General features: G+C 42.2%; 1 protein-coding gene across 5 annotated transcripts in view; it reads right to left on the reverse strand.

Annotated features, from left to right (window-relative positions):
- The window catches only part of LOC119209773 (dipeptidyl aminopeptidase-like protein 6), a 60,368-nt gene that overhangs the window by 10,127 nt on the left and 31,156 nt on the right, over positions 1-19,085 (reverse strand). For 4 of the 5 annotated variants that reach the window (XM_037459324.2, XM_037459323.2, XM_037459325.2 and 1 more), the window contains 6 exons: positions 7,927-8,041; positions 6,233-6,331; positions 3,091-3,185; positions 2,915-2,989; positions 2,783-2,835; positions 2,409-2,490 (listed from right to left, as the gene is read on the reverse strand). In XM_037459324.2, coding sequence (XP_037315221.1) covers positions 2,409-2,490; positions 2,783-2,835; positions 2,915-2,989; positions 3,091-3,185; positions 6,233-6,331; positions 7,927-8,041 — 519 coding nt within the window. Of the gene's footprint in view, positions 1-2,408; positions 2,491-2,782; positions 2,836-2,914; positions 2,990-3,090; positions 3,186-6,232; positions 6,332-7,926; positions 8,042-17,285; positions 17,652-19,085 lie in introns of those variants that run through there. The other variant, XM_062557812.1, reaches the window with a different exon arrangement.

The following is a 19,085-nucleotide window of genomic DNA, read 5'->3' on the forward strand; positions in this document are numbered from 1 at the left end:
TTCAATCTTCAAGGGATTTAGATGAGAGAGAAAAAATCCTAACCCTAGAAAAGGGCCATTTCAGAGGGGTGATGAGATGAAGGTAACAACATCAAAGATACCTGTGGAGCTCACAAAGCAGGTTGTGTGTGTGTGAGCGTGTATTTTTAGTTGTGAAATAATCCCCAACATTATTACACAATGGTTTTAATGGTTGCATTTCTTCTCAGGTGTGTGTGTGTGTGTGCGTTATTGCTCCGTCACGGTAGAGTAACTGCATGCTCCTTAATGAGGGGATTCATCGCTCCTCTCACATACACATGATGCTTCACTGCACACAACCAACCAAAAACACAACCGCTTTGTGTGCTGACGAAGCACTTGATTATAAATTGTTCCAATTTGGATAAATAAAATAATTTTGAGAGGGAGTAAGCAAAAACATGTATATCATCTTCAGGTCAGACAGAGAAGAGAAGACAGGAGCTCCTTTCATTATTCCCACATGAATTTGGCTGTTCATTAAATGAAAAGCGGAGCCACAGTCACAACAGGTTAGGCTATTACCATATGCAAATGAATCGGCTTTCTTCCCGTGTCTCATCGCACTCTTGAAATGTTAATTTTCTCTATCTGTAATTTAAGCAAATGATGCAATAAGAGCAATTATGGAGGAAGATAAACCTTTTAAAGTAATAGCTGATGAAACATGCCGCAGTCGGCTGTCTAAGCGCCACAATCCAAATTTAGAGTCAACAAGGTAAAAAAAACAGAGTATATTGCAGTAAGCGAGTGAATCAAACGAAAGATTAGCAGGTGGGTCAAGTGCACTAAAAGCTTCTTTCGTATTTTAGCAAATAACAAGTTGCATTAAAGACAAAAACTAACCATGTTGTATTAATCTCTCTTTACTTTATTAGGGTCCTCGCTACGACTAGTCGTAGACAAACCTATTCTATTTCAAGGAATTATTCTTCTTCTCACAAACCGCAGGCCTTTTTGGGGCCTTTATCATATTAAAAAAGTTGTTGAATTTGGCATGGATATCCAAACTGTTAAAAAATTTGATAATTTTTGAGTCTCACATTTGTGTATAAAGAAATGTCTCTATAGTGCCCTCTAGAAATTAAAAAAAGACCACACTAGGCCAGTTACCGCCCCCGATGTCCGATCAACCTATCGAGTTGGCACACAGGTCCTCTTCGACATGCTCTACAAAAAAGTCAATCATGGTATGCAAATGCACCTAACTAGATTTTTTGCCATTTTGAATTTAGTGAAAAACACATTTTTGGCAATTTCAGTCCTTTTAAGCCGATGCTACTCCAATAGGTGCATATTTTACATTTGTTTAGGGGCTATTTCCTGTTGCAGATAAAACCACACTTTTTTTTAGCCAAATGTTTTTGACATATTAAACTAAAGAACAGAAAGTGGTCAGGTTGGATGACATAATTCAAAACCTTTCTAAATCACAAGTTATAGAATTCAAACTGTATAAATAATGAATGGACCGTCCACTGTCATTCACACCGATTTACACACTGATGACCGCAGCTACCACACACAGTGCCACCTGCCCATCAGTAACTAGCACTCGCATCATCCACAGCTACAGGAGCAATGTTGGGGTTAAGTGTCTTGCCCAAGGACACATCGGCACGCAGGTTAGTGGGGATCGAACCACCAATCCTCTGATTGGATGACACTGGCCCAGAGAGCCAGTGATGCAACACAAATAACCACTACAATAAGGACCTTTGTCATCATGATTATCAAACATACATGTCCCGTGCGGTCATTGATGAAAACAAAAATAAATAGTTCACTCATTGGAAACACTAGATGTTTTGATTCCAAATACCTACAAGCAATTTCTGAAATTCTGCTACTTTTCAAAACTTACTCCTCGTTGCATAGCAACAGGGAACACTGAATAGAAATTCCATAAAAACGGTAATGAAACCAAATAGAATATACCAATTTAGTTTGCCATCTTATAATCTGTTTGCTATCAACTGGTGTAAAATCTGTCCCCAAATGTTGCCAGTGACACGGACGTGCCCATATTTAGTCAACAACCCCCCCCCCCCCCCCCCCCCCCCCCAAGCGACTAGGACGGTCCCCGCCGTTGCATTGTGCCACGTAGATGCCATCTGCCCCTGTGGCTCTCACCGGCTCATGTGCCGTCCCAAAGTTGTGAAAGTCAAAACCACGTGGCTTCACAGTGCTGTGATGGAGGTCAGAGCGAGGCGGGCGCACCCTGGAATCCTTAAAGTAGTCATTACCGTGCACATAAACCTCTTATCGCCACAAACGTTTGTCTGTCCTTCCCTGACCAAATCAAAAATCCCCACTGTGTGTCCTCAGCAGCTCACCCCCAGTGTGCCAGTATTAACAGTGTAATCTCGTGGGCACAGCCTCCTTACCAGCTGCGCGCCTCGAGGTCCCCATCCAGCGTACTGCAGGACCGCTTCATGCACTTCAGGGGGCTTCAGAGGCCAGGTCTCCCTGTGGAGACAATGCATCAAAAACCCCAACCGTTTGTGTCTTTATGTAAACTACATGACATCGGAACATAAATTCACAGTCACAACAAGTTGCGGGTGTTTTTTTGGCATGTTCCCTCACTGTAGGCGTCATTAATCTTCCACAATGTTTTTTAATTATGTTTTTAGCACAAGCTGACATCAGCGGACTGGCCTCTGCAGGTCAGGACAAGCGCAGCTTATTGTGCAGTCACAGAAAAAAGACAAGAAGATGATAGACGATAAAGAGAAGACACAACAGAGGTTGGTCTTACTGTGTCACGAGGCTGTATATAATGTACTTGGCCTCGTAGGAGTGTTGGTAGATCTGCAGAGACAAACAGCATCACAGTTAGGGAAGAGGGAAGAAAAAGGAGATTTTATGTAACGATCTGAGGGCTTCTTACCGGTTTCACTTCAAAGGCAAACAACACATGTTGCATGTCGGGGGAAACTTCGTACCTGGCGGCTCTGGATCTGTCCTGCAGGGGTGGAAAAAAGCAAACTTACAGCAGCAGTGATATGAGAGTTTACAGTGCTCACTGAATCTGAAAAAAGTGAGATGGAGTAAGATGATACTCACAAACAACTGGTTCAGAACAATAACAGTTCTCTCCTTTGTGTCAACATTAAGCTTGACTACATCCCCTTCCCTTGTGCGATACAGCAGCTCGTTGTCTGTAAATGGCAAATAAAAGTCAACCATCAGCGAGGGACAAAACTGTGGAGATGAATTGTTTTTTAATTCCGGATTACGACAGGGTTTATAATGTTGACCTCCTCTTCTCCTCCTCTTTAACCTTACTTTATAATCTGCCAAATGGCAAATGCACAAACTAACCCTTTCTAACTTTTATTTATTTAATTTTATTTAGTTAAAGGTATTAGTTCACTGTAACTATCAATTTTATATTATATTTGTTGGTTTGTTAAAGGCCTGATTTTAATCTGATCAATAATACATAGGCTTTTGATATTCTTCTCCGTACTGAATACAAAGACATTTGTATCTTTGTAAAGGAAAGTCACTTGTAATCAAATCAAACCAAAAACACAGACATTGCTGTTCTGTTTAGTGCTGGCCAATCGCTAGGTCAATTGACTATTGATGTTATTCTTTAAGGCCCCACGTCCAATAAAGCGGTGTTAAAAAAGTGTCTGTGTGAGCACCAGGCTCAGTGTGTTTTCCTCTGTTGTCCTTGTCGACCGTGATCTCTAGAAAAGTCTCCTCTTTACAAGACGATCCTCTTAAATGCCAGAATTGCTTTCTCCGGTTACCGTAGCAATAACAAGCCAGTGAACACTGCGTATGTTGCTACCGTATGCTGCTTGACTTTAAATGGCTTTAAACTCTCAAGAAAGCAAACACTCTTTAAGTGTTCTCCTCAACAGATGGACTTTTAGAATGATAGATTGACTTGTGATCAAACAAACATTTTTTTTCCATTGAATGGCAAAAGAAATGCAGCCCAAATGTGATGGTAACAGCGCCTGGCTCAGGGACACGACACCCTATCCAAATTAATTTGGCGAGACCCGTTTGTAAGAGTCACAATGTTCCTCTTGCACAGTTGGTTATGTTGCACTCTATTGCCAATATTTAGTGAGGAATACACAAAAAATGGTTGGAAGTGTATGTGCATGCTGGGTCCAAATCAATTCCATTTGATCTCATCTGGGAGTTGTAAAGAGAAATGTTGGTGGCTCAGTTGCCGAAAGGATGCTTTAGTTTATACTATAATCTATTTAAAGTTAGTGTGCAGACTTTTTCACAAATGTTTCTTGTGAATACCTTGTTTGGACATTGTTGGACATTATATTGTGTTGTATCACAAAAATATAGATGCGTCAAACGTACAGGAGCAGTTCGGAGGGTCGATTTCTTTACGTCTGTGGATCCGAGTTGGGAGTTCGTATGTGAGTCCAAAGACTACTGAGGAAAAGCAGCGATCAAAGAGCTGCAGTGATCAATTACTCCCCACTGAGATACAGGCCAACGAAATATTGATGAGGAGTACTGGAGTGAGAGGTTGTCCCATTGGGTTTCTGATTTTCTTATCAGAAGGTCATTAGCACCAAATGGAAGGTTGATTGCATTAAGTTCACTGACAAGGCACAATGTCACACAGTTGATTGTTGGGATTTGGTTTGGTGCTGAGGACGTTCTAATCTGCGTCTCGAATGAAGGACACACAGACAAAGTAACTTAACTAATTATGCGCTAATGAGCCGGTATCGTAAGTAATCAGGAGAAGAGTTTCCAGAGTCGAACAAAAGGACAGATGTAAGGGAGTTTGTATGTGTGCAGGTGATAATGTGAATTTATTTATAGTTGCAGTACAGCTGCATTCAAATGTGCGCATGCGAGTCACTGGGTGTATTCACCAGTAAGTGGCCTCTAAGTGGTTTTGGAAAGAGATAGTAACAGCTTTCTCTACAGGGTTTTGGTTTCAAACAAAACCTTTTTACAATGGCAGCGTGTAGTGTAGTCACTCTACTTTTACAGCACATATTCCAATGCTTTATTTTATTATTATTTTACTCTGAGAGCCTGAAACCAATTTCATCTAAAATCCGGACCCCATTACACACAACAAGTATGATTTAATTTGTATAAATGTATTTGAATGTAACGTACATGAATGTATTTGAATGGGATCATTGTTCCTCATTCAGATCAGATGTAGATCCGATCTAGACATTTCAATTTTCTTTAATAAGTAATAAGGATAAAAGAAACAATTCATCAATGACGTTACCTTCATTCATTATTATTCATCATTAGGAGTTGTGCTCACTACCAACACAGAATGCCACTGGTTCAGACCACAATGCACAACAGAACCCATTATGCCGAAGCTGAAACATATTGCAGGTACTTTACCTGTCGAACACCAGAGGGCACAGTGTCAGCGGATTTGACATTTCTGAGCACAAGGGGCGGGTTCGTACTCGCTACTTTGTCAAAGTGGCCGAGGCCACAGCAGACCTGCTCTACTGCACATGTGAACCCTCTCACTGTGCGCCTCGTGCACCTACTGCTGAATTAGTAAATCATACAAAATAAGCCTGAACACTCTGTTATGCGTTTGCCATGGAAACAGAGAGAACTGTAACATTGTTTTTTTCATCTTGAGAGTGAAGAATCTCATGTAGAAAAGCTTTCCCCAAAAGTCAAAAATCTCTGTGTTCACAGATACATGTCGGCAGCAGCTGTAGAAACATCTAGCTTTAACAGCTAGAGACCTTTGTAATGTGAAAAAAAGTGAATTTTATTGCTCATTTTTATCCATAAAGATCCACTGTTCACGCTCCCCACATCTTTTCTCTCCTTAGTATCGTGTAACACGATAGTACACCCACTTCGCCTTAGATATCTCATAACGCACACTTTAATGTTTGCTGAATTAGTGTCAACGGTATCCATAAAGAATCCATTTGGAGATTTTAATATCGGACGCTCATTCAATTCAAGGCGATAAATTCCTTTAATAAAGTCTATATGCGCTTGTTTGCAGGTTGACTGATTGAATGTTTGCTGTTCAGTAAGATTATCTGATAACTAAAGTTGCGTGATGATTAAAAATGGGAATCTTTCATCATTGGTTTGCAATGTAATGTGTTATGCAGTAAGTCATGTTCATTTCAGATAGACACCGGTCATAATGCTTCCGGATACGTTTGGACATGAGAGGCAGATGCTGAATGTCAAACTGGTCACTCACCACTGAGCCACTTGGCGTCCGGGTCATGGATGTGAAGGTCCGGACCGAAAACATCCTCTATTGTCACTTTCTTCTTTAGGGCGAGGCTGTCGTCTTCACCTGTCAGGAAGATAAATAAGCATGAGGGAATCAAAAGGGCGCGTGCCGCAGCCCACGTGTGTGTTCACAACGTTTGCATGTGGGGATTTTTGAAGAAAAACTTCAAGTAGTCCTTCAGTCTTGTGAGATTTATTAGCATTTCAAGGGACAGAGTTTGTGAGTTTCAGAGGAAAACCTGAAGATTATTTTCCATCAGCGAGTTGCACTGCGTCTGTGGCCTCATAGCCGAGAATGCCATCGTCTCGCTTTGTTATCTCTTCTTCTCTCTGTGGAGATATCACCTCCGGCAGCTATTCTCTACTATAGGTTATTTAGAACAAGGTACAAACAAGACGGAGGCCTCTGGCATTGCATTGCTATTGATGTGAGAGCATCAGTATACATCTGCCTGCCTTTTTTTTGTCAGCTGGTGGGTGGGAGGGTCTTCTTCCAGCCCCAAAACTCCAAATGAGTTCTGAAGCTGACAGCTGAACTTTGGGTTGAGCAGACAACAGAGCTACACAAGCGATTCAGTGTGCATGTGAGAGAAGTGGGTGGGTGAGCCCTTTAACGGTCTTCTTCAGCACCTTTCCTCAGGAAAACAACCGCCTGACGCGACTTGTCAGGACGCTTGACAGCCCGGTGTTTCTGTGCAAAACAGTTGGCTGACAGATTCCCTAACAGGCTTCACGTTGTGACTGAGGGGCGAGATCTGAGTGGGTAAATACCATGTCAGTGAAGCGTTTATCGACTTTGTGTATATGGGAGAAGTTCTATCCCCCTGCAGAGTGAGAAGAGAAAGCTTCAAAAACGAGATGGTAAAAAGGTACTGGGACAAGCCGTCAAATTACCGCAGCTTTTACTGTATAATCGTCTCCATTAAACAGGCCTGAACAGAATTATATGATAAAAGGCTAATTTTCCACTGTGACATCGACCCCAACGTTAACCTTGAATGGGTCCACAGTCAGAAAACGGAGAAAGGTTCATCGTTTTTCAAATTTAAATAGTTGCCCGTGCAGCAAAAAAAACATTTTTTTTATCAGCCCAGTCATCCGCCTATCAAATCCATCTATGCACCCTATACACGTAACAGTCCTTTATACCATTGAAACAAACAATTCAGGGGATTTTTTTTGGGAAGAGGTATTTCATTTCCCAGTTCCATCTGTGGTGTGCAAAGGGTTTTGCGGCTCTCATCTAATCTCACAGCTGCAGTGTGTGTAGGAAACACACACACACGCGTACAAAGGGGGAGAACATTGAGTGTTATTGAAGGAATATTGACCTATTAGATTTGCTTGTTTGCTATCAGAACTGCAACCGATTTTGATGAAAAACAATTCTTAGTATTTGGTCAGGGTACATTTTGATTGGCTTTTGTTCATCATGAATCAAAAACACTAGCTTTCTATATTCCGCAAAGCTAGAATGCCCGACAAAGCCTTCGATAATATTGCAGAATGTTGCAAAGCGTCGCAAAAATTGAGTTCAAAATCACCCCCTGGCTGTTACTTTTATGCAGATCACATAGTTCTATTCACTTTCAAACATTCAAAGAGTCATTTGGAATGATTGTGAATGTTCGACCGCGTGTCTGTGTGTGTTGTACATACGAGGGGTCAGCAGAATGACGGAGGTGACAATCAGGGAGCAGATGATGAGGATGACCAGCAGGGCGATGGCTATTCCTTTCCAGTTCCTCTGAGGCGGAGCGCTGCCGACCAGGTCCTGAAAAACAATGTGACGCATCAAACCACCATACACACCTACACAAAGTGGTGAAACTTGTCAACTTTAAAACAAATTAGACCAGGGGTCTTCAACGTTTCTCAAGCCAAGGTCCCCCAAACTGATGGCGAGAGAGAGCAGGGACTATCAACAGACTCTTGTGTGTTACGAAAAGCTGTCGAGCGATGACCTTCAGGTGATGATTTTCATTCCACAAAGGACACACAGCGTTTTTGCCATATGAGCTTAACGTTCATGAGTACGTACCATGTAGACACATGAACTGTCACGAGGGCAGCTCGCTCTCTGTCAGACAGGTTGCAACAACTTAGCCACTAGTGTGCAGTGACACGCCGTCCACCAGCTGCTCACACGCCAGAGAGTCCACTCAGCGCCGCCCGACAGCTGTGGAGGAGCTACGACGCCTTCCACGCCGACACAACGGGGCAAAATAATGAGCTGCTCTCCTCGCAGCCCGGCAGATGGTTCGGTGGCTAATCAGCGTCGTTCGAAACACATGCGCTGCACAAGTCCATAGGAGATACAAAACATTTCAAGTGCGGGAGGCAGCAATCTGGTGGCCTCTGCCGACGGGCCGATGCTCGCTACATGCAGATCTGAAGCTATTTGCTATTTTCTGAAGCCCCCTTTTGGGTGTTTTAAAGAGGGATTTAAAAAAAAAGGGCTACGCCATCCTTCACTCCTTGATACACAGCTGTAGAAGTAAGTTCACCTCAACCACCTCCTTGTTCATTCAATTGAGAGATGAGCGCATTTGTGCATTATTGTACACTCCTGAACATTATTACTGCCATTTCCTCATCACCATATGTTATCTTGAAAAGGTAAATAAGCCAATCCAGAGGAAATAATGTCTTGTCTTTCCATTTTCCTCTCCTCAGTAAAACAAACAAATTTACACTTGCTTTGCATCTTACATTCAAAGTAGAAAGTAGACCACAGTTATCCAAACAATATGGACATTCCTCCTTTGTGTGGCTCAAAGATCTGATCTAAATGTTTAATAAAAGATATGCCACATGTTTTACAAATGTATTTGGCAAACCAAATAAAATGTCATACAACCCACCGTGTGGATCTTGATCCGGTCTTTGGTAATGAATGATTTAAAAGACAGGTTAGGCTACGCTGAAGTGCTATTTATTTAACATTTGCGAAGCCTGACTACCCTTATCTGCACAGTTTGTCTCAGGGAAGATAATCAATACTGAAAGCAGTGAGTACACATAGAAAAACAGCAGGCACTGAAATAAACTCATCCATTGCTGCAGAGGTACGACCTGATTGTGAAAAGCCTTAAATTCATAAGATATTAATGTCTCTGAAAAACATGCTGTTCAAGTCGCCTCTGTTATCAAAGATGCAGCCTCTGAATCAAGCCAGAACAATACGAGGATAACCGTCTTTCTGCATCTGTTGTTCCCATGTACCGGCCCTAAAATGCAGCCATGTCTGGTATCTAGTTTAGTGCAGCTTGCACCTAACGGAGAGGACCTAGATCTCAAAATGTGACGCATAACAAAGGAAAAGTGCCCCTTAGCATAATGGCTGACACTTTGATACAGCCATGTGAGTAAATATTTAGTTACAGTCATTTCTTTTCACACATGAAAAATTGAGCCTACTTTTTGAGTCTTTAAACCATCTTCCACAGGCCCTGTAGGCTAATTCAGGCTGTGCATGTGTAGGAACCCGATTAATTGATAAGCCGGAGCATCTTCCCTGCAGCGCTTGGCATTTCTGTAAAAACAGACACGCAATTATTCAATCTGAGGTCAGGGATCTGCTCCGGAATTGGAATCAATCGGCAATGAAATACTGTTGGACGTTCTCCTTTTTCCAAAATAAACTTCTTGATAACACAGCATCCAGAGGAAATGAAAGCAACCGTTAACCTCTACACTCCATATTCATGGGTCGAATAAAACAGAATTGTTTGCTTACTGGATGTTGTCAAATGTTGTCTTTTAAAGCTGTGATTGACTTTTTCATTCAAAATCATCCAGTTATGTTTATTTGCTTAAACTAATATCTGGTTGTTACATGGAGATGTTTCCATTTAAAAGTAATCACAGATTAAAAAAGGTAGAAGTAAAACCTGTCGTGAAGGTAACACTGCTATGTTTCCAAGAAGATGTTTTAGGAATGGTTCCCTCGTACGACCAAAATGGCTCCAAAACACTTTCTCCATCGACCCCTTCACCAATCAGACAGCCTGAAACCCCCATTTACTGGCAGATAGAGGTGGTTGAAATGTCTATACGGGTAAGTTCATCATCTACTTTTTGCAACGTGTCGTCTGAAATCCATCCCTGTTAGGAACAAGAGAGGATGGAGACGTGATTTGTCTTGAATGGGGATGATGGTTTAAGGCGTTCACATTACGAATGACAGAGATACTTGTGCCAAGAAACAAAGAATAGCTGGAAAAACCTAATAAAATTGCTACATTAAAGTTGTGGATCATCATTTCTGTCAGAACCAAGCGTTTTTCCATTTTCCCCGGTGCAAATGTTCTTTGCCCTCCCCGGTGACTTCCCTACTAACTTAGGAGGGTATTTGCCCCAATCCTTAACCATCCCCAGAAGCCTTCTAGTTTTTAGTGGATATGTCAAAACGCCAAATTTGTTTTCCAGGTTGGCTAATACTTTGGCACCCTCCAAAAGCACGTGTCCCTCTCTGTTGACTTGTTAGTCCACTTTGCATAAAAAGCCTTCTGGGCCATCAGGTCATGGACCAGGACCCATTCCTGCACGCCAGTCTGTAGACAGCATCACCTCGGAAAACACGCCAAGCTCTTGCATGCATTATTTCTGGACATCTGGTAGGAGAGGTAAGGGGAGACCCGGCAGGCATAAATGCAGCAAATGGAACAACTTGGTTTTAACTCAATTTCATATTCCCCTTCCAATAGACCTCAGCTATGTAAGTGTGTGAGTGCGGAAGAAGTATTTAGACATTTTGCATAGTAAAAGTGGCAAAATAATTTGTAGAATGAAGAGGTATATTTTAAGAATATGGAGAGGCTGTCGGCTGCTGTGTCAAAACAAACAATAAAGAATATTTTTTTTAATAAACTAAAGGTTTTTCTTCAGTACAGGTACTAATGTATTAGAGGTAAAATACTCTATACTATAACTATATAAAATAACAGACATAGTTGGATATATTTAGTATCTCAAATGTTACCACTAAACTGACTTTTCAAAAAAAATTATACAGAAATTCTGGAGTAGATTAAACACTGTAAGAAGATGTATGATGAAACACTCCCTCGTTTTCAGTGCAATCTTTAGGGAGCTCGACTGGTTAAACCTCCTCAGTATCTATATACAGAGACTTTGAAAGTGTTCAAAAAGTAGACTGAAAAGTAGACAGTGCTGCTCTCTCATGCAATCCACTGCTATTAAGATGTCTTAGCTCTGACTGCTTTTTCCTTCTCTTTCCTTTGTGCAGTGTGGAACATTTCACCCACCTACTCAACCCCCAAATCAGCAGAGAGCTCCAAACTCCCATTAAATGTCACATTAAATGTATGACTCGCCAACACCTCCATTGTTTCCAGCAAATTAAAACGCTTAAGAGACGCATCAAACCAAACTTCACTTGATTTCCCTGATGTCTCGAGTTAAACTATGCAACAAACTGCGGCTGTAAACTTATGCATTCTCCGGATGTTGACCTTTACTGAAGAGCTCTTAACGAGGCAAACAGCGTCTGTGCTAAAAGGGAATCTTGACCTTTGGCAGGGATTTCAGGCATGTGAGATATTACTTGCCGTCTGCATGAAGCCATCTCCGTCTGTGAGTCTGTGTGGAGAGCAGGCATGCATGCCATACAGCTCATATTAATAAGAGCCGCATTAATAAATGAGAGCCATTTTCACCCTCTTCTCTACAGAAGACACATCTAAACAAACCCTGTGCATTTTGGTACTGACGCCTCTAATTGGGTAGAGAGTCCCACGGGGGGGAAGCAACCCCATCTTTTCTCAGCACATTTGTTACTTTTTTCATTTTTTTTCTCTCAAACAAAGGGGATATAAAAATGAAGCATCCTTTAAGGTGAAGCTTAAAAGATGCTCCCATTCTCTTCCCTCTAATCCTCTCTCCCTTACACTTTCCCTCAGTCTAACCATCTCTTTGTCTCTTCTCGCTGCTGAAGTGTGAAATGGATCTTTACTGATCTCTGAGCACCTGGTTTCCAAGGGAACCAGGAGAATCATTTGAGTCAGATTTGCAGGGACTATGGTGCTGGCTGTCTCTGCAGTACAGTGTGGACTAGTATTAGTGTCAAGGGGCACATGTGACCGGAGTCTTACAAGATGAACTAATTAACACATCTGACACGTGAGAAGACAGACATCCTCGGTACTCAAACTCTATACATATACTGCGCTGTGGGTCGCTGTCCGGCTTTGAGTCCAACTCAAGTGAAGCAGTAGCCTTTAGGCATGGGGGTAAACTTTTCCTCTGGGAAAGCATCAATAAATCATGGGCGAGATTAAGAATTTATGCCCGCCGGCTTTGTGTTCATGGATGGTAAAGCTTCGTCTATCCGGCCAGTCTTTTTCCCCTTCAGAAAATGTGGAGTGTGAGCTTTACACTCAACTGAGGCGAACCAGAGAAAACAAAATGTTGTTCGGCTGAGATTGGTAGTGTGAATGGGTTTGCTGATAAGTGACCCCTCTGATAAGTAGAGAGAAGCACACAACTGTGAATTGAGGACAAGCCACCGCTTGTGGAGTGCACTACTACGAGATCTCATGGAGCAACACGTCGCTCTGAAACCACTGAGAACAAGTGCTGTGAGATACGTGTAGCGTTGCAGAATGCCTTTTCTTAAGAAGTAATCATCCAAAGTGGAGGAATAAAGAAAATGTAAAAAAAAAACAGGAAGAGTTGAGATAGTTTTTAGCTGCCGTTGCTCAGGTAACACAAAGTAAATTGAGAATAGCTCCTCTGTAAAGTTATCTAGCAGACGAGGAACGAAGGGGCTCTGGAACATTTTCATTACCTGCTGATGAAGTTTCATCTCCAGCAAACAAGCAGCAGAAAATCCTTGTGGTTGCAAGAAACTCTGCAACTTCTCCTAATTCAAATTTAGAAAGTTCTTAATGTCAGAAGATTGAGTTCAATGGTGGACAAATATATATAGTATTTGGCATTGACATTTCGCTTTGTACAATAGATATGGTGATGGATCCAGTGTTGAAAAAGAAACAACAAAAATCGACAAAATCATTCAGTTGGAGTCATATTATGTCAAATATTGACTCTTCCTCCAGCTGTGTTTGTGCTTCACGAAGCTTCCCAATGCTCTTAATGCTGGTCGCTAACTTTGTGGGTCTTCTGTCAGGTGCTGAGCAGCTAGTTTGCAGGGTTAATCCACGCCTCAGGCCGCGAAACCAAAACAATGAGATGAAAGATGCAGATTAAAACGCATGGACTTTGAATGAATAGAAGTAGAAGTAGTAGTGCTGTAACTTATGGTTTTTACCTCTTTACTAGTTGTGCTTGCAGTAGAATTACTAGTGACATCACTGATTTATTAAGGAGTCCACTATGTGTTCTTCCTCAACAATTCAAAATAATATTAAATGATTTAGAAGGCTGCCTTTAAGGCCATTATCTGATTTCACCTGGGAATAAATTATTCAATATCTGGGGCAAGGCTTCTTCCGTTCCATCGCTCAATAAAATTCTTCCAGTTGGCTACAGTCTTACACCGTATTGCCCTACAAGGCAGCTGCGCTCCATAGATGCTGGTTTACTTTTTCCTTAGAGTTTTAAAAGGTAGGACGGGAGCCTGAGCCTTCAGTTATGTAGCTCCTTGTGGAACCAGCTTCCACTTTCAGCCCTTAGCGAAGCTGCTATAGGCCTGGACTGTAGGGAGACTTCTTAGGACACGCCGAGCACCTCTCACACTCTCCTTCTACAATAATCCACATTTTATTAATTCACATCACCAATTCAGCTTCTTCAAAAAAATGAGTTTTTTGTGCTTTCTTGTCTGGACCCCGTTCCTGCCTTCTGCTGACGCCTGCTATCATTTACATTAATTATTACTATTACTGTCATCATAGACCAACATTAACCTTTCCTAAAGTCTTTGTGCTTTCCCTCCTTCTGTGGATGGTGGTTCTATCGGATCGTAGAGACGTTAACAAGTACAAACTGACAAACTCCATAGAAACACTGCATAAGAGGGCGGACTGCAGCGTAAGACACACAGAATTGTGGTGCCAAAGCCACATGTAGCCTGTGCATCGCTCTGTGTATTCTAAGGGCCTTTCAGGGGCTCTGGGAGAACGTACTTAGTTCTATTAGTGCTTTGTGGTAAATGATGTCAGCATGTTAACATGCTCCCACAATCACAATGCTAACATGCTTAAGCAGGTGTCTTTAAGCATGCTGCTAAACAGCCTCTTGCTTGACATTCAAAATGTTCTCTTGGTTATGTGATAGCAAAGCACTATGAAAGCATGGTTCTGCAGGATATCCTTCCTTAAACATTGAGCAGCACATGAGTTACCAATATAGGGTTTGAATACAGTATAATAAGTATGTAAAATACTTGCATGCTACAGTGAATGAATGAATTATTTAAAAATAATAATAATTGTCCGTACAATGGTTATGAATGTCTATTGGTGACTAATCATAGCTTCTGTAATCAAGCCTCATCAGACCGTTTATTACTTTTTTATTTTTGCACATGAACGTTACGTAATGTTACTGCATTTCCGTTGAGTAGCAGGCAGATGTTTCACACTGTTTTCCACAGCTGTCCTTCAAATCAAGATGTGCCCCATCTGGGCAAAAGACGACATTTTTGGTGTATTCTCATTGATTATGCTTCATACTTGAAAGACTGATTTGAACGGACTCAGTGTGCTGCCTTTGATGAAGGTTTTAGACTTCCTGGGAAACATACTGGAAGGAAATCTCTCCCAAACTGTGTTGAAGAATTAAGAAATATTGATCTTATGTTTCAGGTATTAAAATTAAGAAGCTGCAGAAATGGGTAATGTGAAAAGAGCCCAAACTAGGTGGGCTTCTTGTTGATTGTCATTGGTCTGTGTAAGAATTAATTACACGTCGTAGTGTGTGTGCGTGAGGCTGGTGACGCCTGCCAAATCTGTTAAGTAAAATACGTGTGTCCTCAGGGGGAAATGAATTACCGCCCGCCTACGGACAAAACGGGCCGAATATATTTTACTCATCAGAAGAACTGCAGCGCTCAACAACGTGACTGAAGTTGAACCACTCGAGATGGGACGCGACCCACACTGACGCTTCTTATTTTCGTCTCTTTTTAAACTGAATGTTTCCCTAAAACTAGAATAATGATGTATAGACCAATTACATTTAGAACGATGCAAGTTTCAGAGGGGATAGGGTGAGAAAAAAAAAGAATCTACCCGCCTCATCAATTATGTAACAGCTCTTTTTATACGGCGTGAGTCACCTTTGATCCCGTCAGTGTGAATGGGTGCTTGTGTTTTGAATGACAGCTCATTTTCCCTGCTGCTGGAAATAGATACAGTACAAGGTGATGCTGCTTTGAGCAACACGATGACCTCAGAGTTCAAAAGCAGCGAGTTCATTAATTGGTACGCAAAGAACAGCCTGAGAGCAGCGGTGTGGTGGCAATTTGGTTCTGCCTTTATAGCAACCGGATCAGCCACAGAGTGAGGGGCTCAACAAAAGAGACTGACAGTGATCAGATGAGCAGCATGGAGGTGCCCTTGCTGGGCCTGAAAATGACTGCCTTAATAAAAGCCAGTAGCAGACGGAGAAGAAAAGTGGCCTTGAATTTATTCACGTATGTTCTGCGCTGGATAAAGAGTCAGGTTCCCACAGCATGTCGGCCAAGTGCATTAAAACCTCCACTGTCAGCAGCATGTTGCATTCCAGAGTGGCAGGAGCTCAAACCCGGGCAGGATGTGCATCTAGGATGTGCTCTGATTTACTGTCTCCTTATCATTAAATGGTAGACGCACAGGCTGGAATATGCATTTGAAACAGATATTACCAAAAAGCTCGGTCAGTGCTGAAGTCAGTGGGGAGGGACTTCCCCGTCCAACAGGAAATTGTGTTGCCTTTGAAATCTGTGCACAGTCTCTCTGAAAAGGGGACAAAGTAGACAAGACCGGAGCGAATAAAGGGGCAGCTTTCTGTTCCATCGGCGCAGGTTAAAGAGATGGCTGCAACGGCAACTGCGTATTATGACATGCGCAGTTGAGCCTGTGTGCATTTCACTCTCTGCGAGCTCCCTTCTCCGAGTCTGACATCCATTTTTCCATTTGAACTTTTATAAAAATGTCCATTCTCCTTTTTTCTGATCCAAACGCAGTTAAGGATCTGCTGCGGTGCACTCACTCCCACTTTCATGAATGTGTGACAGGACGGAAAGAATGAAACACTTTACGCCTGAAATATTGAAAAGGTGCAGTCCACACAAGGAAGATATCCTCACGCTGTTGCACCAGTAAACAAGAACCAGTAAAACACTTTTTGGCTATTGTAAGTGAATATGACTATATCCCGCCCATCACACACACACACACACACACACACACACACACACACACACACACACACACACACACACACACACACACACACACACACACACACACACACACACACACACACACACACACACACACACACACACACACACACACACACACACACACACAACGGAGCGAAGCTTCCCCTGAGCAGGTCACCTACTCGGTGCCAAAAGCATATGTAAGAGACAACAGTAAGCCCTTTTCAAACTTAAGTTACATAAACCCCTGAAGTGGTTGGTGCAATCACATCACTGTGCAGTGCTGGTTCATACAAAGCACAAACTAAACTTAAGTAATAAAATAAAAATAACTAAAAATAATAAAAATGACTGAATACAATGGCCAATACGAATAAATATATTTTTAAATGCGACAAGTTTAAAAAATCCACTTTTTAACACACATCTGTCTTTCTATTTGCTAAGACGTGAAAAAAAAACACTAATGCGTGTGAAAACCAAAAGAGGTTCTTACAAAGTCATTTGCATGAGAAGAGGACACTGCAATGTGGTATAAATGCTACACCTGTGGGCAGCGGTTACAATTGGAGTTCATTAAATATTGAAGGTAGGAGTTTGGAAGTCTGTGCTGACTGCAACCTAGCGAGAAAAGCAAGAACAAACTGTGTGCTTCAGGTCCTACCTGATCCTGCTGCTGAGACGCTTTCACCGGAGCCTTTTCGTCTGTTCCAGAAGTCATGGCGGTAAATAGAGAGGGTGAGGAGGGAAGAAGACGAGCATGCGCCCGGCATCCACTGTGCACAGGTGAAGAATAAAGAAGCGGGGAGAGACGAAGACCGAGAGTGAAAGAGAGAGTGTGAGAGAGAGAGAGAGAGAGAGAGACGTACCAAGTGTTCAAGGATATCAAGGGATTGGTTAGATAATGTCAGAGACCGCGGGTGCAGACAGCACAAACTGAAGTGTGAGGTTTCAGATTGGTGGTGTCATCACCTACATCACCTACAGCTCAATGGGCTCCCAAACCTGCAGCCAGGAGCATACCGTGTCTTTGTCTTGTATTTATTGAAGAGAGAGGAAGAGAGACAGCCACACGAAGAGAGCGAGGGAGACAGAGCGACGCGGAAAGAAAAGGAGAAAAAGACAAACTAGTTGTTATGGCCGTTATATTTTCAGTAAAAAAATAAAATGAAGTGGAAAATGTAGGTAATATATACTTATTTTAGAAAGAAAGAAATATTTTATCTTAAATGCAATCATTTATAAATAAAGAAGGTATGATCCTATAGGGGGGTGAGGTAGGGGGGGGGGCTTTATCATTATAGGGGAGCTCAACTGAAAGAGTTTGGGAACCACTGGACTAGAAGATCAGACAGAATTTAACATAAAAAGAAGAATCAATAAAACACCTCAGATCGCAATCAAACATGGGGTTTAATTAAACTTCTTGAAATTGTATTTTAAAGCGTCATGAAACTAAATATATGAAGCAAAAACTGAACTTCATTAGCAAGTTAGGAGTTTAAGGTCTATGCACTACGTCCCTTACACACACACACACACACACACACACACACACACACACACACACACACACACAGTTATTATATAAAGATTTTGTGCCTCCACCTGGACCTATATTTAGTTTTACCAGGCTTCACTTCCCGCAGGTCTGCTCCGAGCTCGCAGCAACGGATAATATGGAGAACTGTCAGTTCGGATCAGATCACTGAGGCCACTCATTACCGGCAAGTCCATTACACAGGAAATGGAAACAGGAATCAATGCAACGAGTGCAACATAGTTCCAGGTGTCAGTGGTGTTGTTTTAGGGGTAAGGGGTTGGGGAGGGGACTTTCTGGTCTTGTCTTCGTTAAGTATACATATGTACATTTGGGACTGGGGGTGTGTTCTGAGCATTGCAGTTTTGGGAGAGGATTTGCATATCTATACCTATGGAAATCATACTCTGAATGCCAACACTGCTGTAATGTCTGCCAATAAAACAAAGGGTTGCTGCTTGAGAAGCCGTGCTACCGTCCTCCCACATATAGAGCAGAAATAGTTCCCCTTCCCAACGAAATATCGTTTGAGCGGAAACTCTCTCACCGCGTGTCACGTCTTTGTGCACACACACACACACACACACACACACACACACATCATCATCCACAGTGCTGTTAGCTCAGCTTGCCGGCCTTATTTGTGTTGCGCACACACGCACACGCATGCGCAGCCCTCTTGTTCTAAAGAGTGCTTTTCTTCAGAAGTCATGAACAGTCTCTGCAGAGCTCCTGGCTTTCTGAACCAGTCATCTGTTGGGAGGGAAAGGAACCAAACAATCTCAGATAAGACGCGGAGAAAGTCCGCAACATGCGTCACCGGAGGAGAGGAGATGGAGTTTGGCATCAGTACAATGTCTTCGTTGTCGTGGTAGCAGTGGTAATTGTTGTTTTTGCAGCAATAAACAGAGCAAAGTCCAAACT

Source organism: Pungitius pungitius, chromosome 15, assembly GCF_949316345.1.
Source record: "Pungitius pungitius chromosome 15, fPunPun2.1, whole genome shotgun sequence".
Taxonomy (NCBI): domain Eukaryota; kingdom Metazoa; phylum Chordata; class Actinopteri; order Perciformes; family Gasterosteidae; genus Pungitius; species Pungitius pungitius.